Source organism: Pleurodeles waltl, chromosome 1_1 (assembly GCF_031143425.1).
Source record: "Pleurodeles waltl isolate 20211129_DDA chromosome 1_1, aPleWal1.hap1.20221129, whole genome shotgun sequence".
Taxonomy (NCBI): domain Eukaryota; kingdom Metazoa; phylum Chordata; class Amphibia; order Caudata; family Salamandridae; genus Pleurodeles; species Pleurodeles waltl.
The window spans coordinates 523940176-523962455 of record NC_090436.1 but is presented as its reverse complement, the minus strand read 5'-3'; the positions used below and the strand labels follow the sequence as shown (position 1 = coordinate 523962455).

The following is a 22280-nucleotide window of genomic DNA, read 5'->3' as shown; positions in this document are numbered from 1 at the left end:
CTGGGTTGCCTGTGCTCTGGATTTGGGGGATCTTGCCTGATAGTTTGTGCTAGACTATACCAATGGGAGCCCCAGAGTGATTACCAGTGGCTGAGATTAATTCAAACATTCCATACATCACTTATCTGTATATTGTTAGTGTGTGTCGCACCAAGTAGGATGGGTGTGCCCAGACATGGGTCTCATGCAGATTGTAAAAACAACAAGGTGTTGGATGGAATGCTTGAATTCATCTCAGCCCCTATCAGTTGGTCGGGCCGCATCCCAATCCATTATTTTTTACCCACCATGTCAGCCCAATTTGGACCCAGCCATATGCCAATCAGTCTCGACCCTGCTGCCCATGGGAACCTTCGAGCTGAACTGCCATGCCAGGTCCTCCCTGGACCAGAAAAAAGCATCCTGAAACCAGCTTTGGGGCATCACCCCTCATCAGCCAAGCTAGCTTGAATCCAGAGGCACAGTGAGCCTGGGACCCACGTCTGGGTAGACCCAGCGGACGTAGGTCAGCGAATGCAAAAACAAGGTGATAGACTGAATGCTCAAATTAATGTCAGCCACTGGCAATTGCTCGGGCCGCATCCCAGTCCATCTTTTTTTGCCCACCATGCTACCCCAGTTTGGACCCAGCCATTTACATTTCAGTCTCGACCTTTCTTCCCATCGCAACAGTGCAGCCCAAACTGTCAGGCCAGGTACTCCCTGAACTGCCCTAAATACTCCAGGTATGCCCAGATGTGAGTCGCAGACTCACTGTGCCATTGAATTCAAGCTAGCCTGGCTGATGAAGGGTGATACCCTGAAACCGGGCCAAGGATGCTTATTTGCAGTCCAGGGAGGGCCTGGCCTGGCAGTTCGGGCTGGACTGTTCCAATGGGGGGCAGGGACAGGACTGATTTCGGGTCTAGCTGATGAACAGCATATCAAAAATTTGAAGAGATAAAAAAGTAATGGACGACTTTGCTGAATGGGCAGCGATGCTAATTAAGTTGTCTGAATCTCCAGATAACAGACCACCTTGAACATAAAAGACCTGTGATGATATGGTAAAAAGTGATAGGATGGGAGTGCTGTAAGCCCCTGTCGTGGAATTTGGGTTATTAGTGTGGAAATTAGGTCGCCGAAATGTGAATTATGCACATTATGCAATAAGTAATAAGTAATGGTACTGTCTGCTCTTTCTGTGACTGTAAGGTCGACGTTTTCCCGAGCCATATTCAAGGGAAAAATTAATTCACACAGTTAAAAAAATGTTTTGCAGAAAATAAGTTATTTTTTCAATGATGGTGCACGTTTGAGTTCAGTTCGGCTTTTCTTTTTACAGAGCGTTATGGTTGGGTTGGTAATAATGAGTCATTTATTAGTATAACTATTTGACTGGAGGGCTACATGGGTAAGATGTTTAAGGGGAGGTGCAGCCGATCCTCTGGGAACTAGTGATGAGATGGTAGAACTTGAAAGCACGGACAGAGTAGAGAATGGTGAAAATGGAATCCAACCTTGTTCATTTGAGACACTATACAGAACAGTAAAGACCAAGAGCTCGTTACAACGGTACATTTAACTTCACATTGTCTCTTGTTTAAGCAAACTACTCAGCTCACTGCTTTTGTTTCCTTTCTGGACATTTCTAGCGCACCCAATCGGTCAAGGTTGGTTCAGTATTTGAACAAATCCTATTACTATAGTTTCCTCTTCAACCATTGTATTGATTTATATCTTAAATTAAATATTTTAGTTGAACATATAGGACTATCAATATCATGTGTTATTTGGAGATCAACAGAACCTATTTCTATAGAAATGTCACAACCATGTTTTTCAGAAAACCGCCAAGTTCCTAGAAGTTATAAACATTCAAAACTGTGGGCTGTGGGAAGATATTGATGGAAATGTGCGTGTGCATCGCATCGCATCCCACTTTGTTTATGAAGACATACACTAAACAGCTTCTTCTAGCTTTTATAGTTCGTGCGTTGATGACACAACCCAGCTTCACGAGCAGATGCATTCTTGCAAACAACCTGGGACACGAAAGCAGCGCGTTTGTGGTTTGTTCTGGTTGTAAGTGACTGTAGGTATGATCTCTAGAAGCGAGAGGAAGTGCATGATTGATACCCAGTAATGAGAACCACTTGTGGCGTTGAGGCTAGTTACCTCCTACTGCCCCGGCTCTTAACCTGTGTCTCTTTGATCCTTCCTTCGGTGCAGGTCTCTGTTCCTGGTGCCCGTCCAGAGATATCAAGAATTCATCAGCGCGCTCCGGTCTCACATTACGAATTACTGCGTTACAGTTTGTGCAACGAGTGTTCTGCAGGATGCCGAAAGCCACCACTGGGAGGACAGGAAAGCCTTTTACGAGGTGCGAGGCTAAGTTTACTATCACTCCCTTTTATACAAACGTGTTTTACGGCCTGTCTTCGACGAGACTAATCCGAAACATAATCTCGGCATACCTGCACATGGTGCTGGCTGGGGCCTGGACAGCGGATACAGACCTCTTTAAGCCTTTTCATTAGTGCATCTGAAATACAGGCCTTTGCGAGTGATGTGCCAAATACCGTATTAATGTCCTTTCCCCATAGACAAAGAGTGGGCGAAACCCTTTGATACCTGAGGCTCTAAACCCACAATAACATCCGCACTTCTAACGTTAGAGTCCGGGGTGAATCTAGAATGATGTTGTTTTAACAATCATTGTCTGTGGGTAGAGTATTTATTGAAATAATTACCTGAGTCTAGGAGTTTGCTATTCCAGGAAGCGAGTATAAATGAGTGGCCATATTGGTATATTACCCAGTACCATCCCAAGCCAGCTTATAAATGCTTTCAAATTGCAAGTGATTGGGGCAAGAAAAGGGTTTACTTAAGAATTGTTTTTATATTGTTGCTCTGAAACATCACCCGCTTTCCTTTTTCTTTTCTGCTTTTACTTTTTCCCTTCTTTTTTATTTCCTTTTTGGTCTTATCCCTCATTTTGCCCAGTCAAGGAGCTCCAATGAGGAACAAGCCCCTTACTCTTCTGCAAGAGTTTCATAACAGCACAATGCAGGTCCGCTGCCTGAGGATTAATCGTACTATGATTTCTTATCGTGATTCAAAAGGGAATCAAGTTACTGCTTTAATCCCTGCCTGCAGTAAATATTGGAAATGTTAAAAAGAGTAGAATATGCTGTGCCTAGTGTTGTAATTGACAGCAAGAGGGGATACACCGTGTAATTTTTCAAGGAGAAGGCAGGGGTTAAGTAAACGGGAAAAGGGTCATCCACGGTGTAGCACATAGGTAATTGGGGAAGAGGGGGTGCATCAATGACCACTGCCAATGGTTGTGAGTAAAAGGTCGCTTTATTGACACAGTTGCACAAAACAGTTATACAACCTAGTCCTTTGCCTTATAAATCTACCACCTCACTTTTTTTTTTTTTAAACCTAAACTTTATTGCGTTTTACATTTTTCAGTTACATAAGGATGTGAGGCGTGTGATTGAATGCAGGTGGTAATAGTGTCATGGCTCGTGGCCTGAGCTAAGCAGTAACATACTATAGAATATACAGTATTGTCCTGAATAGATAGAAAATACATATGTAAACACAACAGTAAACCTGTTAACCCACCCTGCCTCCTAACAACAGCCTGACATACATGTGTATCCTTTGTAGGGACATGGGGAGTTCTACTGCATAAGGAATATAATAGGCATAGGGAAACAGACTGGTAATTTAAGCGACCTATTCGTGTAGAGTGTACCAATTACTAAGTAGTCAGAAAATGCTACCTGGGACCTTAGAACAGATGCGGGCACATCACCCATTAGGTGTAATGTTACAGGTTATATGGTGGGGCATTGGTGCAGGTCTAATGTCAGTGGATAAACCTTGTGATGTCCTAGTGAGTCCTTTCTTCCTCACTGTCCTGTATGTTAAGTTTTTCTAGGACAGTGTCCCATTCTAGAGCTATCGGCCGTTTGCTGTATTCCCTGTATTCCTCAAATCTACCACCTCACTAATCATGCAGTAAAACCTATCTCCCCACCCACCTCCCCTAAAATACCTCCCCTCGCCCAGCAATACCATGATATTGTCTTCCTCAATGTTGCTCTGTGCTCTCTATATTAAAACATGAGCTATGTAAGTTTTGTATACCTGTTAACCTCTAACAAACATAATTTATAAACCAAACTTTCCACTTCCTTTCTCGTCAGGTCATGATGCTACCTAACTTTCCCTTTCTAGCCTGGCCTGCCACTATCTACTACCACAGACTTGTGAAAAACAAGCTAACTTTCCCTCCAACTGCGTGCACCTGCCTCAAGCGTTGCCCTAAAATACAAACAGAAAAATTCCTGCACACCTGTTGCAACAAAGCAGTATTGGGAATATAATGAGCTCATAACAGCCTGCCCAAAATAAAACTAATAGAGGATGGGAGGGGACAGGAAAAACCTTCTACCTAGCTAACTCACTACCGGGTCACCATTAACAAAATGGTGGCTACCCCTCAAGATGTCATCCTATATACTCCAGCCAACCTGAGTAGCCCAAGAAACCCAACATAGTCCAAACAGTACCCGGACTGCACCATTTACCAATTCCAGTGGTCAGCTCCAATCCCATCCCCCAGTGTGGCTAATATAGGTGCTTGAACGACGTTTCGGAATAAAAGTAAAATATGATATAGGTCTAGGAACATCAGATACTTTTCTGTATTTGAGCGCATATCACAATCAAAATGGTATAGCTAATCTGGGATACGAGAGGCTATAGGGCCAGATATTGCAACAATTTAGCCAAAATGGACTTGCTTAATGAACAAAATGAATCCTTGGTAGGTACTCAGAGTGTTTTAGGAGGGAAAGAAAAGTCTGAAGAAAATTTATCTTGCAGCAGGAATGCAAGTGAATGTGGTGACAGACTCAGGATTGAAACTTACTCTATGTATGTTTTTATTTCAAATATCTGTATTAGAAATTGCATCATTTAGTAAACCGTCCATAAGGTAACCATTGAACAGACAACCGTATAGATCAGTGGTGAAGGCATTTTTACTGCTTAACATATGGTGCGTACACAGACACATAATCACACTCTAACATTAGTCCAAATATTGACCTATCATGTTGGTTCATGTCAGAACAATTACCACAGTACAAAAGGAGAATCAGTGAGGGTTGCTTGTCTGAGGGGAAACATCTCAAGTGCTTCAGAGTGGTATTTTGCATATTCGATCGAAGTGCTTTAAGACTTTATTTGATTACTATGTATAATATTGCCAGGTCTACTAAGCATGAACTGTGACCTGACCTACATTTCTCCAGCTAATTAGTAATGTTTCGAGCCATGATGAAAAATAAGTCTAGGAGAAGGCCATCTCTGCTGTCCATGTTCAAAGTGTCTTAAAATAGCATGGACTCCTAACAGACTATAGTGAAGTAGAAAAGAAGCAAATTTGTAAAACAATTTAGACTCTTTGGACCAAAAAGAATGGATTGTTGTGGTTTGGGTTTTAAGGTCAGGTAAGGAAGGTCTGTTTTCTCATCTTGGATGTAGCAACATGTGTGAGTGGAAAGAAGCCCTGATCTAAGTAAGTTCAGAAGAGTGCATAATAACCTATGAGCAGATAGAAAGCTAGTTTAGGGTAGAGATGGTAACATTTTTTAGACAAATGTTTGACTTTGCTATTCCTGGGATATTGTGTGAATGCATTCTGATCTCAGATTCACCTGACATTTTTGTTTCATATTTTGTCTGGGTTTAAACTTAGTACAAATAATTTATATAGATTAAACATTTCTGTTTGAGTCATGACTCCAAGGATCCACTCAGGTAGGCCAAGACTGCTGTCCTTTTTATTGACTTCTTTGTAGATGAGTGGTAACTAAAGTCATTTTTCATTCTTTCATAAGTTTATAAGAGTGAGGGTCAAAGGAATATATTTAGCAGAGAACTAAGAACCTCTCACTAACACATATAATATATTCTACATATGTCAAAGTAGATTCACATCTCATGCAACAGAGAGCTGGCGGTGACATGTAGGGATAAAAAAATAAATAAATTGAGGGGTGAGCCGTCTACTGAGCTGATTCAAATGAGCAGGTGGATAGTGATGGCTGGTGATCTTTGCAAGTGGCATGATACTTGCCCTGAATTCCAGAGAGAGAAGCAGGGCCAGACTGGGGAACCAAAAGTAGCCCTGGATAAAAATGTTCAAACCAGCCCCATTCCCTTTGTCTCCTCAGGCAATCTAACCCTTTCCATCCATTCATCCAGTCTCTCTCTTTCTCTCACCTATATATCTGATCACTCTCTCTCTATTGCTTTATTTCTGCCTTCTGCCTCCCTTCCTTCCCCCTTCCTCCCTCCCTTTTTTTTCTTTCTTAAAGCCTCCCTATGCCTGCTGCCAGGGCTGGCTTTAGGACGGTGCGAGTGGTGCTGCCACACTGGGTGCTGACCTGAATTGGGGGGCGCTTACCACAGGGGGGGCGCGGTGTTTAGTAATAACTTAGAAACTTGCAATTTAAAAGCACCTGCTGAAAAGTACCTTTTGCATCCAGGAAGCAATTAAAATGTCAAGATATCTCTTGTGACTAATGTTCCTGCTAGGGAGAGAGAGGGGAGTTTTGTCTACTGGCAGCTTTGACTCCCCCTAAAGTGGCATAGAAGGTTAAAAAGCCTGCTGCAAAGAACAGAACTATATTTTATGCAGTTACCTGGATGGATTAATAAAGCCAGCTTTTACGAGCGCTTTAAAACAAATTCATGTATGTGAAAGGGGGGCTCTGGAGGGATGAGGGGCACATTTGCCGGGTGGTAGGGAGGGAATCCGAGGAGGTTGTCATGGGGTGCCAAAAACACTGTCACACCACCAGCTCTAAAGCTGACCCTGCCTGCTGTAATTAACCTCAGGAAGATGGGGAAAGTGGTAGAGGCTCCAGGAGTGGCCTTGAGTTTTCAAAACAGGTCTTCAAGAGCCCCAGCCCACCAGAAAATTCCCAATTGAATAACAGGCCATTTCGGCCATAGCGTTCTTCTATGAGGGTTTGGGGGGTTGAAGGGCACTTTCTCCTTCATTATTTTTTTTAAAAAACATCTAGTCAAATAGTTCATTTTAAAGCACATGTTTTTCATATATTTGCTCAAAAGCCATTGCGACTGAAAGTGCGCTCATTAAATATTCAAGTATTTTCATGGTGTGCCAGGCAAATGACGGGACTCAATTATTTCAACTATGCAGTGGGTACTGCCAATATGTTAATAATGACCTCCATTACACTAGAGCAGTACTTTTTGTGGGAGTCACAGGAGCCTCACATATGTCATGGATACCTGCTTATGCCTAGAGCTACATACAAAATGCCAGTGCTAGAATCTTGCCTTTGGTGTCCCATGTGTCACTAAGATAGAGATCAGCAAGCAGCATAGGATAATCTGATAATTGACAGTGTCAAAGGCAGCTGAGAGACCTAGAAAAGTCAGACAGCAACAACCATGCATAGTCCATGTGAAAAAGAGATGCAACTTTCAACTCTGTTCCCAAACCTAACTGTAAACTGGTCTGTGAAGAATGTTGCAGACCATGGGCTCCACATGTTCTTGGAGTTGTTCGTCCATCATCTGTTCTAATAATTTAGAGGGTACAGCAAAAAAGATATATATTAGTCTTTTTAGCCATAGCTTGGTCATGAGTGGATTCTTAGTACGATAATGCAGGGCAATTTCACGCTTAGCAAGTAGTAGGCCCATGACAACAAAACATCTGAAAGATTTTTGGATATAATTTACATAACTCAGCAGCCAAGGAGAGGAATGGGTCAGATCGTGGCTCCAATCATTAATGAAAGGCGCTCAAATACTTCTCGCCAATAAGACGCTGCAATGCTACAGATCTATGTCAGGTGTAGGAAGTCTGCTGCGAGGGTGTTACATTTTGAGCAGTTGAAGGGCGGGTGGGGTCAATACGTGCTAATGCAGCAGATGTGTTGTAAGCCCTGTGGAGTATCATAAAATGGATGAGTTTATGGTGGTGATTAAGGTACACCGATCATGTTTTCACACAGCATGTGTACCATACTTTGTCAGGTAGAGGTTGTACTAGGTCATTTTGTCAGTGTATCTCCAAGTTGTGAGTAGGCAATAAGTCCATGCAAGCATGATAAATTATGGAAGTGGGTTTGGTACCCGCGGTGTCATTAATGATAGGTGGTGTGAAATCCTCAGCGGCTAGTGGGTAGGACAGGAGCAGTGCACATAGTGCGCTCTCTAAGCGTCTAAGTAGGAAGTAATCTGTATAGATTGCATCAATGAGGCCCTCTCCCTCTGTACAGGAAAACACCGGACCATCTGGGAACAAGTCCCCTAGTGTGTGGAGTTCAAATGTAGCCAATGTGCGTTGGACTCAGCATTTCTGAGCGATCGGAAGCAAAGGGTTATTGGCCAAGGATATTGCAGGTGAGTAAAGTGTGCCCTGGTTACGGAGGCAAGCAAGTTTGCGCCATCCCCAACAGGTGTTGGAATCGGTCTGTATGTCTGTGGGGTCCAACGGTATGACCAGTGGAAGGAGAGACTGCAGAGAGGTCGGAGCTGCTAAGTCTTTTTCAGGAATGGCGTTAGGGAGGAGTCCATAAGTTTGGCACCAATGATGCCCGTAATGGCACTGTGGTGCCAAATAGAACATCTGGAAATGTGGGATATTGACTCCACCGCACTCGTATGGTAAAATTAAAACATCCTAAAAGACACAAGGCTGCTTGCCTGCCCTTATAAGTTGTACTAAGAAACTTCAAAGGATCACAAAGAAGGAGTTAGCAAGTGGTATGGGTACATTTAAAAATAAAGAACGAAATTGGCGGAGCACTGCCATTTTAATGATGGCGATGCAGCCTGCCATGTAGAGAGGGAGGCTAATCCAACTGTCCACCTGCGATGCCAGTTTCTCCACTGCACGGCCATAGTTAAATCGCACTACTTGTTCTTTGTCATGGTGTAAGTGAATGCCGAGACAACAAACCTGTTCATTACACCACATTAGTGGGAAGTCGCACTCCACCGGAGAAGTTGTGACTGTTATTGGGAACAATTCGGATTTCACCCAGTTGATATGTAGGCCAGAGTATTCCTCGTATCGGGTTATTTCATGTAGGACTGGAGCTAGGTTATCTGCAGGGTGTCGTAAGAATAGCAGGATATCATCCGCATATAGGGAAATTAACAATGGCCCAATGCTGGATTGCAGCCCTCTGTGAACTTGTTTCTCTTGCAAGTGGCGCACAAGGGGATCCATTGCTATAACAAAGGGTAATGGGGACAATGAACAGTCTTGTCTAGTCCCTCTGTTAGAAGCAAAGGAGGGATACAATGTACTGTTGGCTTTAATTCAATCGGTCGGTTGTGATTATAAGACTATAATCAGCGGAGTGAGGCCTCATGGGAGCCCCAACTTACGCAGAGAACTGTGGTGGAAAGACCACTCTAGGGAGTCAAAGGCTTTATCAGGATCAAGAAGTGCTACCACAGCAGGTGTAGTTGGAGAGATCCTGTTTAGTACGGCAATGACTGTTCAAAGATTCAAGAATGTAGAGCGATGTGGGATGAACCGGATTGGGCAGGGGATATAATTTGGTCCATCAGCAGGGAAAGGTATGAGGCCAGTAGTTTAGCTAGTATCTTATTGTCAACATTAAGTAAGGACAGGGGCCTGTATGAGCTACATAGATGGGGGTCCTTCCCGGGTTTAAGAAGGAAGGTGATTACTGCCTCACGCAGAACAGGGTGGGAGCACTTTTGCCTCAAGTGCTTCAGAATACATGGCAAGGCACTGTGGCATTAAATATGTTTAATAGTCTAGTAAAAGGCCCCATTGAAGCCATCAAGGCCAGGGGCCTTAGAGCCATTCAATGTCTCTATGGTAAGAATTATTTCCACAGTGGTGAATGGTTCACTAAGGAATTGTATGTTGGGCCGTAGACAACCACACCATAGCCACCTCATCAAGGTAGCGTGCCATCGCGGGGGGTTCCTCACCATGGCCCTCCTCACCATGGTGCGAGGTATACAAGCATGTGTAGAAACTGAGTAGTTCAGTCTGTATTTCTGCTGTGTCTGTAGCTTGGGTGCCACCTGCCCATCGCCTTAGGTTATATAGGCTTTTGCACCAGTGTGTGGCCTGGTCTCTCGCCCTCCCCGTACCGACGGGCTCAAGCATATTTCCCCAAGTAGCTTGCCTCGCGTTCTGCCAGGTCACGCGACCTGTCATGCATCCATTAAAGTGGCGCGTTTATGCATTTGGGAGCAAGTAGTTTGTCAGAGTGTTGCCTCATCTAAGTCTGCAAGTACAGCCTTGACACGGGCCAAACTGCAGCGCTGGTCTTGCAATACCCCAGAATGTTTAGCTATGCAGACACCCCTAATGTATGCCTTGAAGGCTTCCCATAAAGTTGTCTGTGTAGCAACCGATCCTCTGTTCAGTTCAAATTATTATAGTGAATCCTAGTTTGTTTTAATGGGATACAGGAGTTAGCTTAGCCTTTGGCTTGCAGACTCATGCCCCATCATCTAGTGACTTTTACCCTACTTAGCGTGCTCTGTTTTAGCGCATTTATTTAATTGAATCTTTTAAGATGGCTCCCTTGTTTTTAGTTAGGCCCTTGTTTTAGTTTTGCGTTATCAGTGCAGCCGCGCTAAGGCATCAATATCAAGCGACTAAGATAAACAAACTGTAGGTGTTCACATTAGGTACTTTCCCTCTTCACACTTCTGAGGGAATTGTTTATATAAATTACCGTCCCAAGCATGTCTTGTTATCTATTGTTTGGGAACAGACCTACATCAGTGGTTTAAGCATATCTGTATAAATACTCCTAACTTAAACAGATAGTCAGAGGGATTCCGACTAGATGCCTTAGCTCCTATCGATGCTGCACGTCGCCTTGACGCTGATCCAGTCTTCGTGTTCCAACAGAGTCTGAGCTAGAGACCTCATTCCAAGGTAACAAGGGTTGGGGGGCTTTTCTCACAGACATGGCATTGGCAGATTAGGTTTAACATACCTAGCTCGCTTTTAGGTTAGAGGTTAGGGTCATTATGCTAGGGTATTAGAACATATTTCACATATCATGTCATTACATGTTCTTGCAAGATCGTGGGTGTCTTTGTATTAAAGACTCTTGTCTTTGCCATTCTGTTTCTTGCACTGTTCATTATCCTAATCATTGTAGCCCATGCAACTTATCATAGATTGCAGTTTTGCTAAACAAAACCTATTGAAACTTAACAGCATCTTCTTCATTGCCTGTGTTTGATAGAGACATGGTGTTTATGTGAGAAAGGGGTAATCTCTGTTTAACCACAACACTCCCTGAGATGTCACACTCAGTCCATGCGAAAAGGCTGCCACAAATCACCTTTTACTGTTTGGGTTTTGGTGAGGTGCCGCTTGTGAGCCCAGAGGGTTGGGATGACAGTTGCAATTTGTTGTAGTAATCAGATAGTCACCTACAAACATAAGTACTGTCATCTTTAAACCAGTAGTCTTGCCTAGAGCAAGAGTCAAACTACGACATGGTGCCACCAACGATGGTGTTTTGGCACTAATTTACGGATACCCCGATTATCACTGTCTCACATACTTCAGGTACCCTAAGTACCATTATATGGAGACGTCCGTGGTCTTGGGGAAGATCCTTCTCAGCTGAACAGGGAGTAACTGCAGCTGAACAGTGTGTAACTGATTAGGCTGTAGGTTGTTCAAGCTCAAATTCTTAAAAGGACTTTGCTCCCCATTTGGTGTTCCATCTGTTTTACTCATTTCACAATATGGTTAACGCCATAGAAATTCCTGAGAATGCAAGACAATCACTAACTCTACACCTAGTAACAAATGGCTTAAGAGAAGAGAGCGGAGATGTTACATTCATAGTGGAAGCTAGTGAAGCTTACCAAACAGAAACATTTTATTCCTGGGTCCACTTTCCTAAGGAAGACAACACTACATTCACATTCCATACATACAGAATTGCAAATGTACCAATACGGTACCAAGCATACCAGTATCATGAAATACCGCTCACTTACCTGGAGCATCAGAACTGGTTTGAAGGCACCCTACCACATGTAATACAACCCCTGAGATTAGGTCCCTTAGGTAATGAAGGACCAACGTGGCCTATGTGTGCCACATACACACCTCACCCAGGTATATAAAACATGCAGGCAGCAGACCTGCGAAACTTATACCTTTAAATAGTAACACTTTACAGACGATTTGTTCAGTTCGTAATACGAACTTTGAACACTACAGCAGCGAACCAGCTCCACCAGCACCTGCTGAATATAAATTGGCTACTGGGATTAATCCACAAACAGTGCATACTATCATGGGTAAGGTACCCACAGAACGAGAGAAAAAAACGTTCTGGATAGCACAGCAAACAAGTCAGCTGGAAGCTGTGTTTCCCCATACAGGGCCACAGGAGAAACATAGTATTCTCACAATGTGCTTGCCGTTCGGGATGGTTCCCTCGGTGGATGATTGCACCACATGGAGTGCAGTCTTCACTAGAATATATACTACCACAAATGGTACCCTGACACTTGGCAATTTGCGGAAGTGTTAAAACAAATACAGAATGAGCACGTGGCTGCACCAGCCCTAAATTTGGGGATGAAATCAATGCGTAACTTTGACGCAGTCTCCTCAGTCATACTCAGTAATATCAAAGTGGAAGTGGGAGCACTGGCTATATGCCAGCATCTCCGAGAGATTCCATATTTGGACCAGGAGAAAGAGCTACCGAAAATTATTTCCGACACCTATACCAGTATAGGACGGGATAGTTTGGGAGCCAAGCCAAAGAAGCTTGAAATACAGAGTACCACCCATAAGGAAGGTACTAAACTAGCACAGGAGAGTTCTAAGAAGGGCTGGGATAAGCATAAACAATTTAAAGATAGACGAAATCAGAGAGCAGATTCTCCACATCCGGAGAACTCCGAAAGGAGATGTACTCTCAGAAGTAGAGAAATATAAAATCTCCTGACAGATATACTGATTCACGTCCCTCTCGTTCCTTCCAGGACGCACCGAATAGACGTAGCGAGAGAGGGGTCCGTCCTGATCGACATCCTGAATACGTGAAACAGAAGAAAGACTCACCACAGTCTTCAGACAAGAAAGAAGAAAAGTCCCCAAACAAAAGTCACAGTTTTAAAAGAAAAAGGTGGCAGCACTGTCAATTAAAAATGCCAGTACACTTGAGAACACTGCTGAAGAACAAGACGTGGGCAGTGACACCATTAGACAGCGCAGCAGAGGTCACGATATGTCGCCAGAGTCTGAAAGATCATCTGGATGCGACATCAACTAGCGATTTCATGGCAGTTGAGACTGCGGACGGGTTTATAATTTAAATATCCAAATTGAGGGAGACGTAGTGCGCACCATTGGTGTGATATTTTAGGATGAACTTAGTTGTGATATCCTGCTGGCTGAGAGGGACTGGCCACCAGAGCACGTCTGTAAGCTTTCACATGGGGAAGATGTCATTTTGCCTTCTTTCTCTGATCTTGTTCCAGAGGTGGTAAAACAAGACTACTTTGTCAATTGGGCTTTGGCACAGGCACCTGTGTTATACCGCAATCATGTAGGTTGGGACAAGGATTCTCCTTGTCATGTAATACCTATCAGGTCTACACCCCAACCTCAGCCACAATATCCTGTTAAACACAAAGCAAAAGCCCCAGTGAGGGAGATCCTCACTCAGCTCGAATACTAGGGAGTAATTGAGCCCTCTGTCTCTGCAATGAATAACCCGTTATTCCCCGTTGCAAAACCAGACCATTCCTACAGAATAGTCTTAGATTACAGACACTTAAACAGTCATACACGTACATATATTAACAAAATAGTGTGTAAAAATACAAAAAAACGTTGGATATTTCTATCGGGTTCTTCTGCCAAAACTTAGCACAGTGGGGACATGAGTGCATTCTCATTTGCTCACAAAAACACTTTTGCCGTTTGCCCCAAGGCTACAGGAACAGCCCAGGGCTGTTCTCAGCCCGAATAACATCAATATTTCATGATATTGATCCTGAGGCGTTGTCTTATGTGGATGATATCTATCTCACAGATGACTACCTCAACATTCATCTTGCCAGGGTCGATCGGACGGATCGTCTTAGGATTCGCAGCCCTTGACTACAAATTCAATTTTAGGAAAAGTAAAATAGCCTTTCTCAGCGTACTGTTCCTGGGATACGACTTATCAAACGAGGGGAAGAGCCTGGCCCGCACTTTCTTGAGAAATGTGCACAACTTCACACACCTAACACTCTTAAGAAACTACAGTCTTTACTTGGTTGCTTTAGTTTTGGCAGAACATACATTCCTGACTATGCACAAAGTGTCAAGCCACTCTATGACTTAATGCTCCCTGTTTTTTCTAGTGGACAGTTGAATACACATGCACCCTTAAGGAATTGCATTAGGACATGCTAGAAGCAAAACACTTGCACACGTGGCAACAAAACAAATTTGGTCATCAGAATAATTGCTGGTGCAATTGGGTTTACTTATGTCACCTTTAACGAGGGCAGCACAGTGCCCATAGCATACAAATTTAGGAGAGGCCTCTTGCCAAAGGGAAACGCATTATTGTCATTACCCCAGTGCCAGCCTTAGAAGCTGTCACAAAAGCAAGCGTTCCTACCGCTAAAGCATTACGTCCACGCTGGATTCAGTGGTCAACCTCCCTGATTGCCACCGATATTGACTACATCTTTGATCCAGAACTTCAGACACAAGAATTTCTCCAATATGATCAGGGGTACCCCGCTCCTCTAGATATTTTGCCACTTGACAGATACCATACTGTCATTTACAGTGACGGTTCAGCACAACCAGCTGTGGGTACCAAACATCAATATTCAGCCGCTTGCGCAGCCGTGAGTGGAGTGATGAAGGATGGAGTTTTCCACCCTCACAATACCTACACGCAGACCCTAGGAGACTGGCTGAACTCAAAGCCCTTATTCTAGCGCTAGAACACACAGAGCCAGGATTGCTGACTTTAATTGTCTGTGACTCATACTACTGCGTCCAGTCCTGCAATGATTACATCAGTCATTAGAAACTGAACAGGTTTAGAGACTCCAAAGGGAACACCATAAAACACAAAACATTGTGGGCGAGGGTGGCTGATCTCAAGGACGTTATCAGCAATACTTTGGCTGATGAAGTGGCCAAATCTGCAGTAGCTATGGCTTCTGTGGCTGCAGCGACTCGTTCCCAGACGAGATTGGATAATGCAATTCTGTCTGCCATGAAAGCTTCGGCTGAAGGCAAGCCTCTCCCAAAAACATACTCTACAAAATATTCTTACCACATCAGAATGCAGACTGTTGCTTACTCAACAATTCCTGGGGTTGCAGATTGAGTGATCCCCAACGAAGACCAGGAATTAGATCTAATAAAAGCAGCACATGAGAGTGTCGCTCATGCCGGCATTTCGGCCACAGTAACATTCTTACAGAAACGTTTATGGTGGCAAGGTCTATACAAACAGACAAAATAGTATGTCCTTTGTTGTGACATTTGCCAACAAATTAAGGGCTCAAACATCAAACACCCACCGCAGACATCCCTCTTAGTGTCCAGCAGACCACTACAATGTGTGTACCTGGACCATTGTGGTCCACCTCAACCTAATAGTGCATACAAATACATCTTAGTCGCTGTAGATTCTTGTTCTAGATGCCTGTGGGTTATGGCGTCAGCGGTTGGCTGACGCTCAAACTGTTATTAAAGGCTTGCTGATCTTTATCAGTACATATGCAGTTGCAGCATTCCATTCGGACCAGGGCTCTGCATTTGCCTCTAAGGCATTCAGGGACACCATGGGGATGATAGGTGTTAAACTCCATTACCCCTCACCTTACCATCCCGAGAGAATTTCGGTCTTGGAGAGACGGAACCGTGATCCGCGAGCAGTCCTTAACAGCTATAGTATTAGGTTCTGGCCGCAGCTGGCTTCATCACCTATATGGGTCCAGAGAGCACCGAATAATCTGCCAAGACGGTCCTTGGGGGGGACGCACTCCCTATGAGGTTCTCCTTGGGATACCTATATATGTCCCACATCTTGATGGCCCTGGTTTGGTGGCAGCAGACACACCTTTTGACATAAGTGAACGTCTCACTGTTTTACAGGAGCTTCAGTAATTTTGTGATGATAAATCACCCGCCAGTGCTGCCACCTTAGGAATAAGGGATTTACCAACAACCTCCACTGGCTGGAATCCTAAAGTTGGGGATCTGGTTTGTGAGAAGATCGCTGTGAAGAAGGAATTCGGTCCATCCTACAGAGCACCGGTCCCAGTCCTGGGAGTACAAGGTACCAGAACTGTCATCCTACTACCGCTGCCTGGTTCCAAAGGAAAAATATTAATTTCCATTGACAACATCAAACTTCACCATGTGGCAGATCCTGCACAGTAGACCCAGAGGTCCCTTGGGTAGTTCCCGGTCCCCTCTCACTACCCAACAGGATATACCTGTAGTAGAAATAATAACACTGCTTTGGACTAACCAACAATGTCCAACGATGCTACAAATACCTCCTCGACCATGGGGAGGGTGGAAAATGAGCTCTTGCTGATTCCAGTTACCACATCAACGATGGCACCTGTCCAAGATTTAGCTGTTTGCGAAGTGAGCTGCAAGACATTGTAGGGGTCAGGAAGGGCAGCCCCAAGCTGTCGTGGAGTGGAGGAAGGATGGCTGTCCCCCAGGCAACCCATCACCAGATGAGGGGAACATCTGCAGGGCAGGTGTGAATGACAGTCCAAGTTGCTCACTCACGGCTACAGGATCATAGCTCCTGAATGATATCACTACGGCGCTATAAGCCGATCCCCTTGAGCTGCAGTACCAGCATGGGCTTCTGGCTGCCTACAGCAAGCGTCATGTCCCTTATATCAGGCTCCCCTAAGAGTGTAGCACTCCCTCCATCATGGGCACTGATCATCTCTGCCGCCAGAATTCAGTGTGGGACCGCACCGAGCCCCAGTCCACACCGCCAGGAGGTTCAAATGCAGGAAAAGCATAAACCAGGGAATGCCATCACAGCAATCCTCCCGGCCATCCTTACAGCTGGTAATGTAAATTGATGTGATCCGGGGGAGGGATGGAGCAATGAGCGGTCTGAATCGTTCAGGTCGCACCGCACAGTCCGATAGCCCCACGCCTCAGGCTTGCCCCCGGCCTCTCTCGCCATGGGGCCTCCGAGGCGGTGGCTGATTTCACAGCAGCAGAAAAAGCCGCACTATGCAAGGGAGAAATGGCACCACTCCATTCTCCCTCATTTCAATACCGTGGTCACACCGTCCTGTGGACCCCACAGGCGGTGTTCAGCAACCCATCCGGATAGTTATTTGGGCAGATTCTGCCGAAGCTTCAGCACCACGTACCCATGTTGGTCACCCGATTGGCCCCACCTCCCTTCTACCGGAAAGTTTTGAGGGGCAGGCCTAACAGTTCACTTGTCCACTTTTACTAAAACCTTGTGTAAATGTACTTTGACTTAAACACTTTGTCAGTGCAGTGTAATGTAAAATGCAAGAGTATTATACCTAGGAATAGTCCTTACCAACTTTGCATATTCTTGGGTTTGATTTTGCACTTAGCTTGAAAATTATTTCGAGAACTAGTTGCCTTTCGAGTTTCTGCGACCAAAATATATACAACTCAAACCACACATCATTGTCTATTATTTATATGTATATTAAACTCCTATATATATATATATATACATATATATATATATATACAGACGAACTCAGAGCTTTAGTAAGGAGCCTATAAATGTGTGCCTAGAGAGATAATTTAGGGACGCATAGAGGGGAGAGCAGCTTAGGGGACATAACTTTCATTTAATGATGAATTGATAAACGGGGTATGTGTTGGTGAACAGTCGTATGACTGTTTGGCTGCTAGACACTTGACTGCTGTATGCTTTTGTAGTTCTTAAGCTAATATATGAAAATACAAATAAAAAAGATAATATATTAAAAAGTTAGAGAACCCCAGATTGACCCATGCACTATAACATCAACACAATGAAAATAAACCTTCATTGATTTATTTATTTGTCATGGCAATGGTACAGAATTGGTATACCACAACAGTCTGTTGATGAGTTGTAGAAAGTTGAGAAAAAAAGGCTAATAAGTAAACATGTTGCACTTGGTAGACCTAAATGCTTGAACACAATTTTAGCCCTGAAAGGTTTTCATAGTTAGAAGGTTATTACGTTCTTAAGTTGGTCTGATGCCTCTTAGATTATGAGAGCATGTATAGTTAGTTCCTAAGAGGACCACATCTGTCTTGACCAAGTTTATGTTTTGAAATTCTTTGTATTCTTTTTCGCAATTACAGAACAATTAAACACATAACTTGTGTCCAGTACAGTCCATATATTGTACTCTATTAATGGAATACTGTTGATTCGCTGGACATTCCCAGATGACATAGCAAATGGTACTATCTCAGAGAGTCCAGGTGGGCTGCCCTGCCCATGCGCCACAGCCCCTCCAGGTCAGATAAGAATCTATGGAAATACTTGCATTGGATGAGTTGGAGGCGCATGGAAATAGCAAGCTCTATTGGAGCTATCATGGCCTCTGTCCAGTCTGCGTCTTTCAGCTCCCCCAGGCCATGCTCCCATACTGCGAGTTGCAAGATGATTTCCCTAACCAGCCTATCCAGCACCACAGGAGTCCTGAGCGGGCTGCTGTCTTGTAGTCCTTACAGCTGCTCCCCGTATATTGTCAAGGCATGTCTTACTTGGAGATATCTACATAACTGGGTTTTATACAGTTGGCAGTCCACTACCAGGTCTGCAAAAAAGCCTTAATTGCTCTTCCAGTTCCAAGTTTATTTTTTGAGGTTCTTTTTGTTGTTTTTCAGAATTACAGAACAATTAAACACATAACTCGTGTCAGATACAGTCCATCCCATAACAATACAAAGCAAGGGAATGGCATGACAGTGTATAAGCATCATCAGTTGGGCTAAAACTCCTCCCCGCCTGAGATCCACCATCATGTAGAGGTCGCTGCAGTGAGCCATAGACTACAAATCTCAGTATATTTCCTCCTAACTCCCCTGTTTTCGTACACCAGCTCCTCCATTGTGGCACAACTATGCATCCCTCTCATCCACTCTACAACTGTGGGAGGTTTGCCCTTACTCCAGTGTTGGGCCATGTCTTGTTTGGCCACAATGTACTGCTGCATCACAAGGGAGCGGATGCCACATGGGCCCCCAAAGTCATTCATGAGGCCCAACAGGGCTACCTTCAGATCCACATCTAGGGGCCTGGTTAGCACCAACCCCACCCCAATGCTGTATTAATGGAACACCAATACCGTTGAATCACTAGGCATGCCCAGATGACATAGAAAACGGTACCAGGTGACTGCACATCTCAGACAGTCCAGGTGGGCTGCCCTGCCCTGCCCATGCGCCACCTCCTCTCCAGATCAGAACAGAATCTCTGGAAATACTTGAATTGGATGAGTCAGAGGTGCATGGAAATCGCAAGCACTCTAGGAGCTATCATGGCCTCTGTCTTGTCCCCATTTTCCAGCTCCGCCAGGTCTCGCTCCCATATTGCAAGTTGCAAGATGACCTCTCCACTCAGCCTGTCCAGCACCACGTGATTCACGAGCGGGCTGCTATCCCGTAGTCCTGTCAGCTGCTCCCCGTATATTGTCAAGGAATGTCTTACTTGCAGATATCTACATAACTGAGTTTTATGCAGTTGGAAGGTCACTACCAGGTCCTCAGAAAGCCTTAATTACACTTCCTTTGCAAATATCTCCCAGAGTGGTGAGTTCTGCGTGATCCCACAGTGTGAATCCTGCAAAGCTAGCAGTACGGGGTGGGATGGGGAAATTCACAGCCATCAGGATTTGATACCATTTTAAAATATCTAAGGGCCGTGTACCAACAGAGGAGTGGAAGTCTAGTGATAGAGGGCAAAGAATGTGACAAGCCCTTGAGTAGAGCAAGTTTAAGACACCTTTGCATCTCGATTGACTCCAGTTCCAATGGGTAAGTAGGGTCAAGCATGTCTCCATGCAGCCAGTAGTTAACCAGCACCAGGTAAGAGGCCCAGTAATATATTTTAACATCTGCCCATCCTGGATCATAGGGTGACCGGCGGCATTTCCCAAATGACACCCGGGAAGTCTTACTCGTCCAAAAATTAGGTGCTAATGAAGGACTGGAGATCGTTAAAAAAGGAGGGCAGGAGCACATGAGGATATTGCTTTCTTGACCAAGTTTAGAAAGAAAGCTATACCTATTTCTGTATATATATAATAGTGTGATATTACATTAAAAAATGGGTTTTATTAAATGGTTCTCATTTGCAAGGCTGGAAATAGCACTCAACTAATACCTATTTCCGAATAATTAGATTGCACTTGAAAATGTTGGCTTCCTTGTCCATTAAATTACTGTTGAGCCCTAAGTATTGCTTTAAACTGGCCTTTTTCCTAAGATTAAACTTAAACTCTCGAATTCCATGACAGAAATGCCCACTTATTCCTTGCTGTCCTTTAAACACGAGATAACTACTTTTTCAGACCTGATTTGTAAAGCAGGCTCACACCATTCTTTCTTTTGCAATAAGTATTCATTTTAATATCACAAGCAAACAAATAGCTTCATTTTTACATATGTCTTTATGTACTTAATTTACAATGTAAATATAGTAATTTAAGCGTCAAAATATAAGTGTTTCTCATCACAATGCAAAGAGTTTTATGTAGTACAGCAGATTGACGCAACATTGACACAAACATTTTTTATGTAGTACATCAGATTGATCTAAAAAATTGTAACATAACTTGAATATAAGAAGTCCTAAGACAATGTAGCTTTCTGGAAGGCCTGGGACCACTAAAACCTAGGGTCCACTGAAACAATAGATAACAATGAGATGCATTAATAATGAGTATTACAATTGAAGCTCTCCTGAACCCGCCAGCAACCTTTGTTTCCCATCTATCTGGGATTCACATCTAACAGTAGGTTTGCCATAGTTCGAGTTTGTGAATGTCTTCCAGTTCTAGGTGTGAATTCTCACCCATCTGCCTGACAGAGGTCTGTTATCTTTTGCCATTTTAGTCATCATTGTATCCCATCCTGTTATCCTTCCATTTAAATTTAATCTTCACCTTAGCCGAGTAATAACTCTCAATTGCAGCCAATATCTTTAGATCTTTTCTCCACCTGGCATGATGAGGAGGTCCAGTATTTTTGCAGCTCGTCTTTTCAGACAAAGCCCCCCTCTCTTACTCACTTCTCCCTCGCCTGCCTCTCACTTAACAATTGCAGAGCACTGTTATTGATTTAGCCTATGCTAAATGCTTTAAAATTGTGCCTTCATTGACAGAACCAGTAGCAGTGTCTTGCTATCTTGGAATTATGTATTATATACATTGTGGGAACCATCTTTAAAGAAGAAAAAACAATGTTCCAAGATGGCTGAATGTTGATTTCTGTATGTCCATGATGACTGCAACATTGGATTTACATACAATGAGTCAGCCATCTTGAAAGTATAAAAATACAATTCCATGATGGCCAGCCGCTGCAGTTTGCCAGGGCACTATTTTAAAGGCATTGGCAAAGGTAATAGCGATGAAGTGAGAGCAGTGGCAAACTAATTCCATATTCAAATGTAGTGGTGATCCTTTGGTAGATTACATCCCTTCTTAGTGGGATCACTGGTGAACTCAGACATGGTTGAGGCATTTTGAGCCTCATTGATGAGTTATAGCTTGGTATCTATGTCGCAGTAGATGTCGCAGTAAACCCAGACCAGCACTCTAGAGCCTTGCTAATTGTAATTCTTTATTCATTCTAATAATACTCATCTTGTGGTTGGAAACTGTGCAGATTATAGAACAGTCACCAATGCCTCATTTTACCAGGGCAGTCTGTTCAGATGACTATATAATGCTTTAGAAATAGAAAAGCCCCCACTTTGGAGATTCATGTGTGTCTGTAAATTTCAATCTTTTTTTGCCTTAGCCTCCCTTTGCCTGGAGTGTAAATTATATGGCTCTGAAATGTAGTTAGTTTACATATAATGCTTGTAGTAACATTAAGCACCCCAACATGTGTTTGACAAATAGCTGCACTGATTTCCCATATGTCCGTGGTGGAACAGGAATGTCATGTGCATGGTGTACAGATGTGTTTCAGTGCCATA

General features: G+C 43.7%; 1 protein-coding gene across 2 annotated transcripts in view; it reads left to right on the top strand.

The window, feature by feature from the left end:
* KIAA0825 (KIAA0825 ortholog) overlaps nt 1–22280 on the top strand; it is a 2111807-nt gene that overhangs the window by 689561 nt on the left and 1399966 nt on the right. For both annotated transcript variants that reach the window (XM_069225418.1, XM_069225426.1), the window contains exon 10: nt 2212–2362. In XM_069225418.1, the coding sequence (XP_069081519.1) occupies nt 2212–2362 (151 nt within the window). The remainder of the gene's footprint in view (nt 1–2211; nt 2363–22280) is intronic.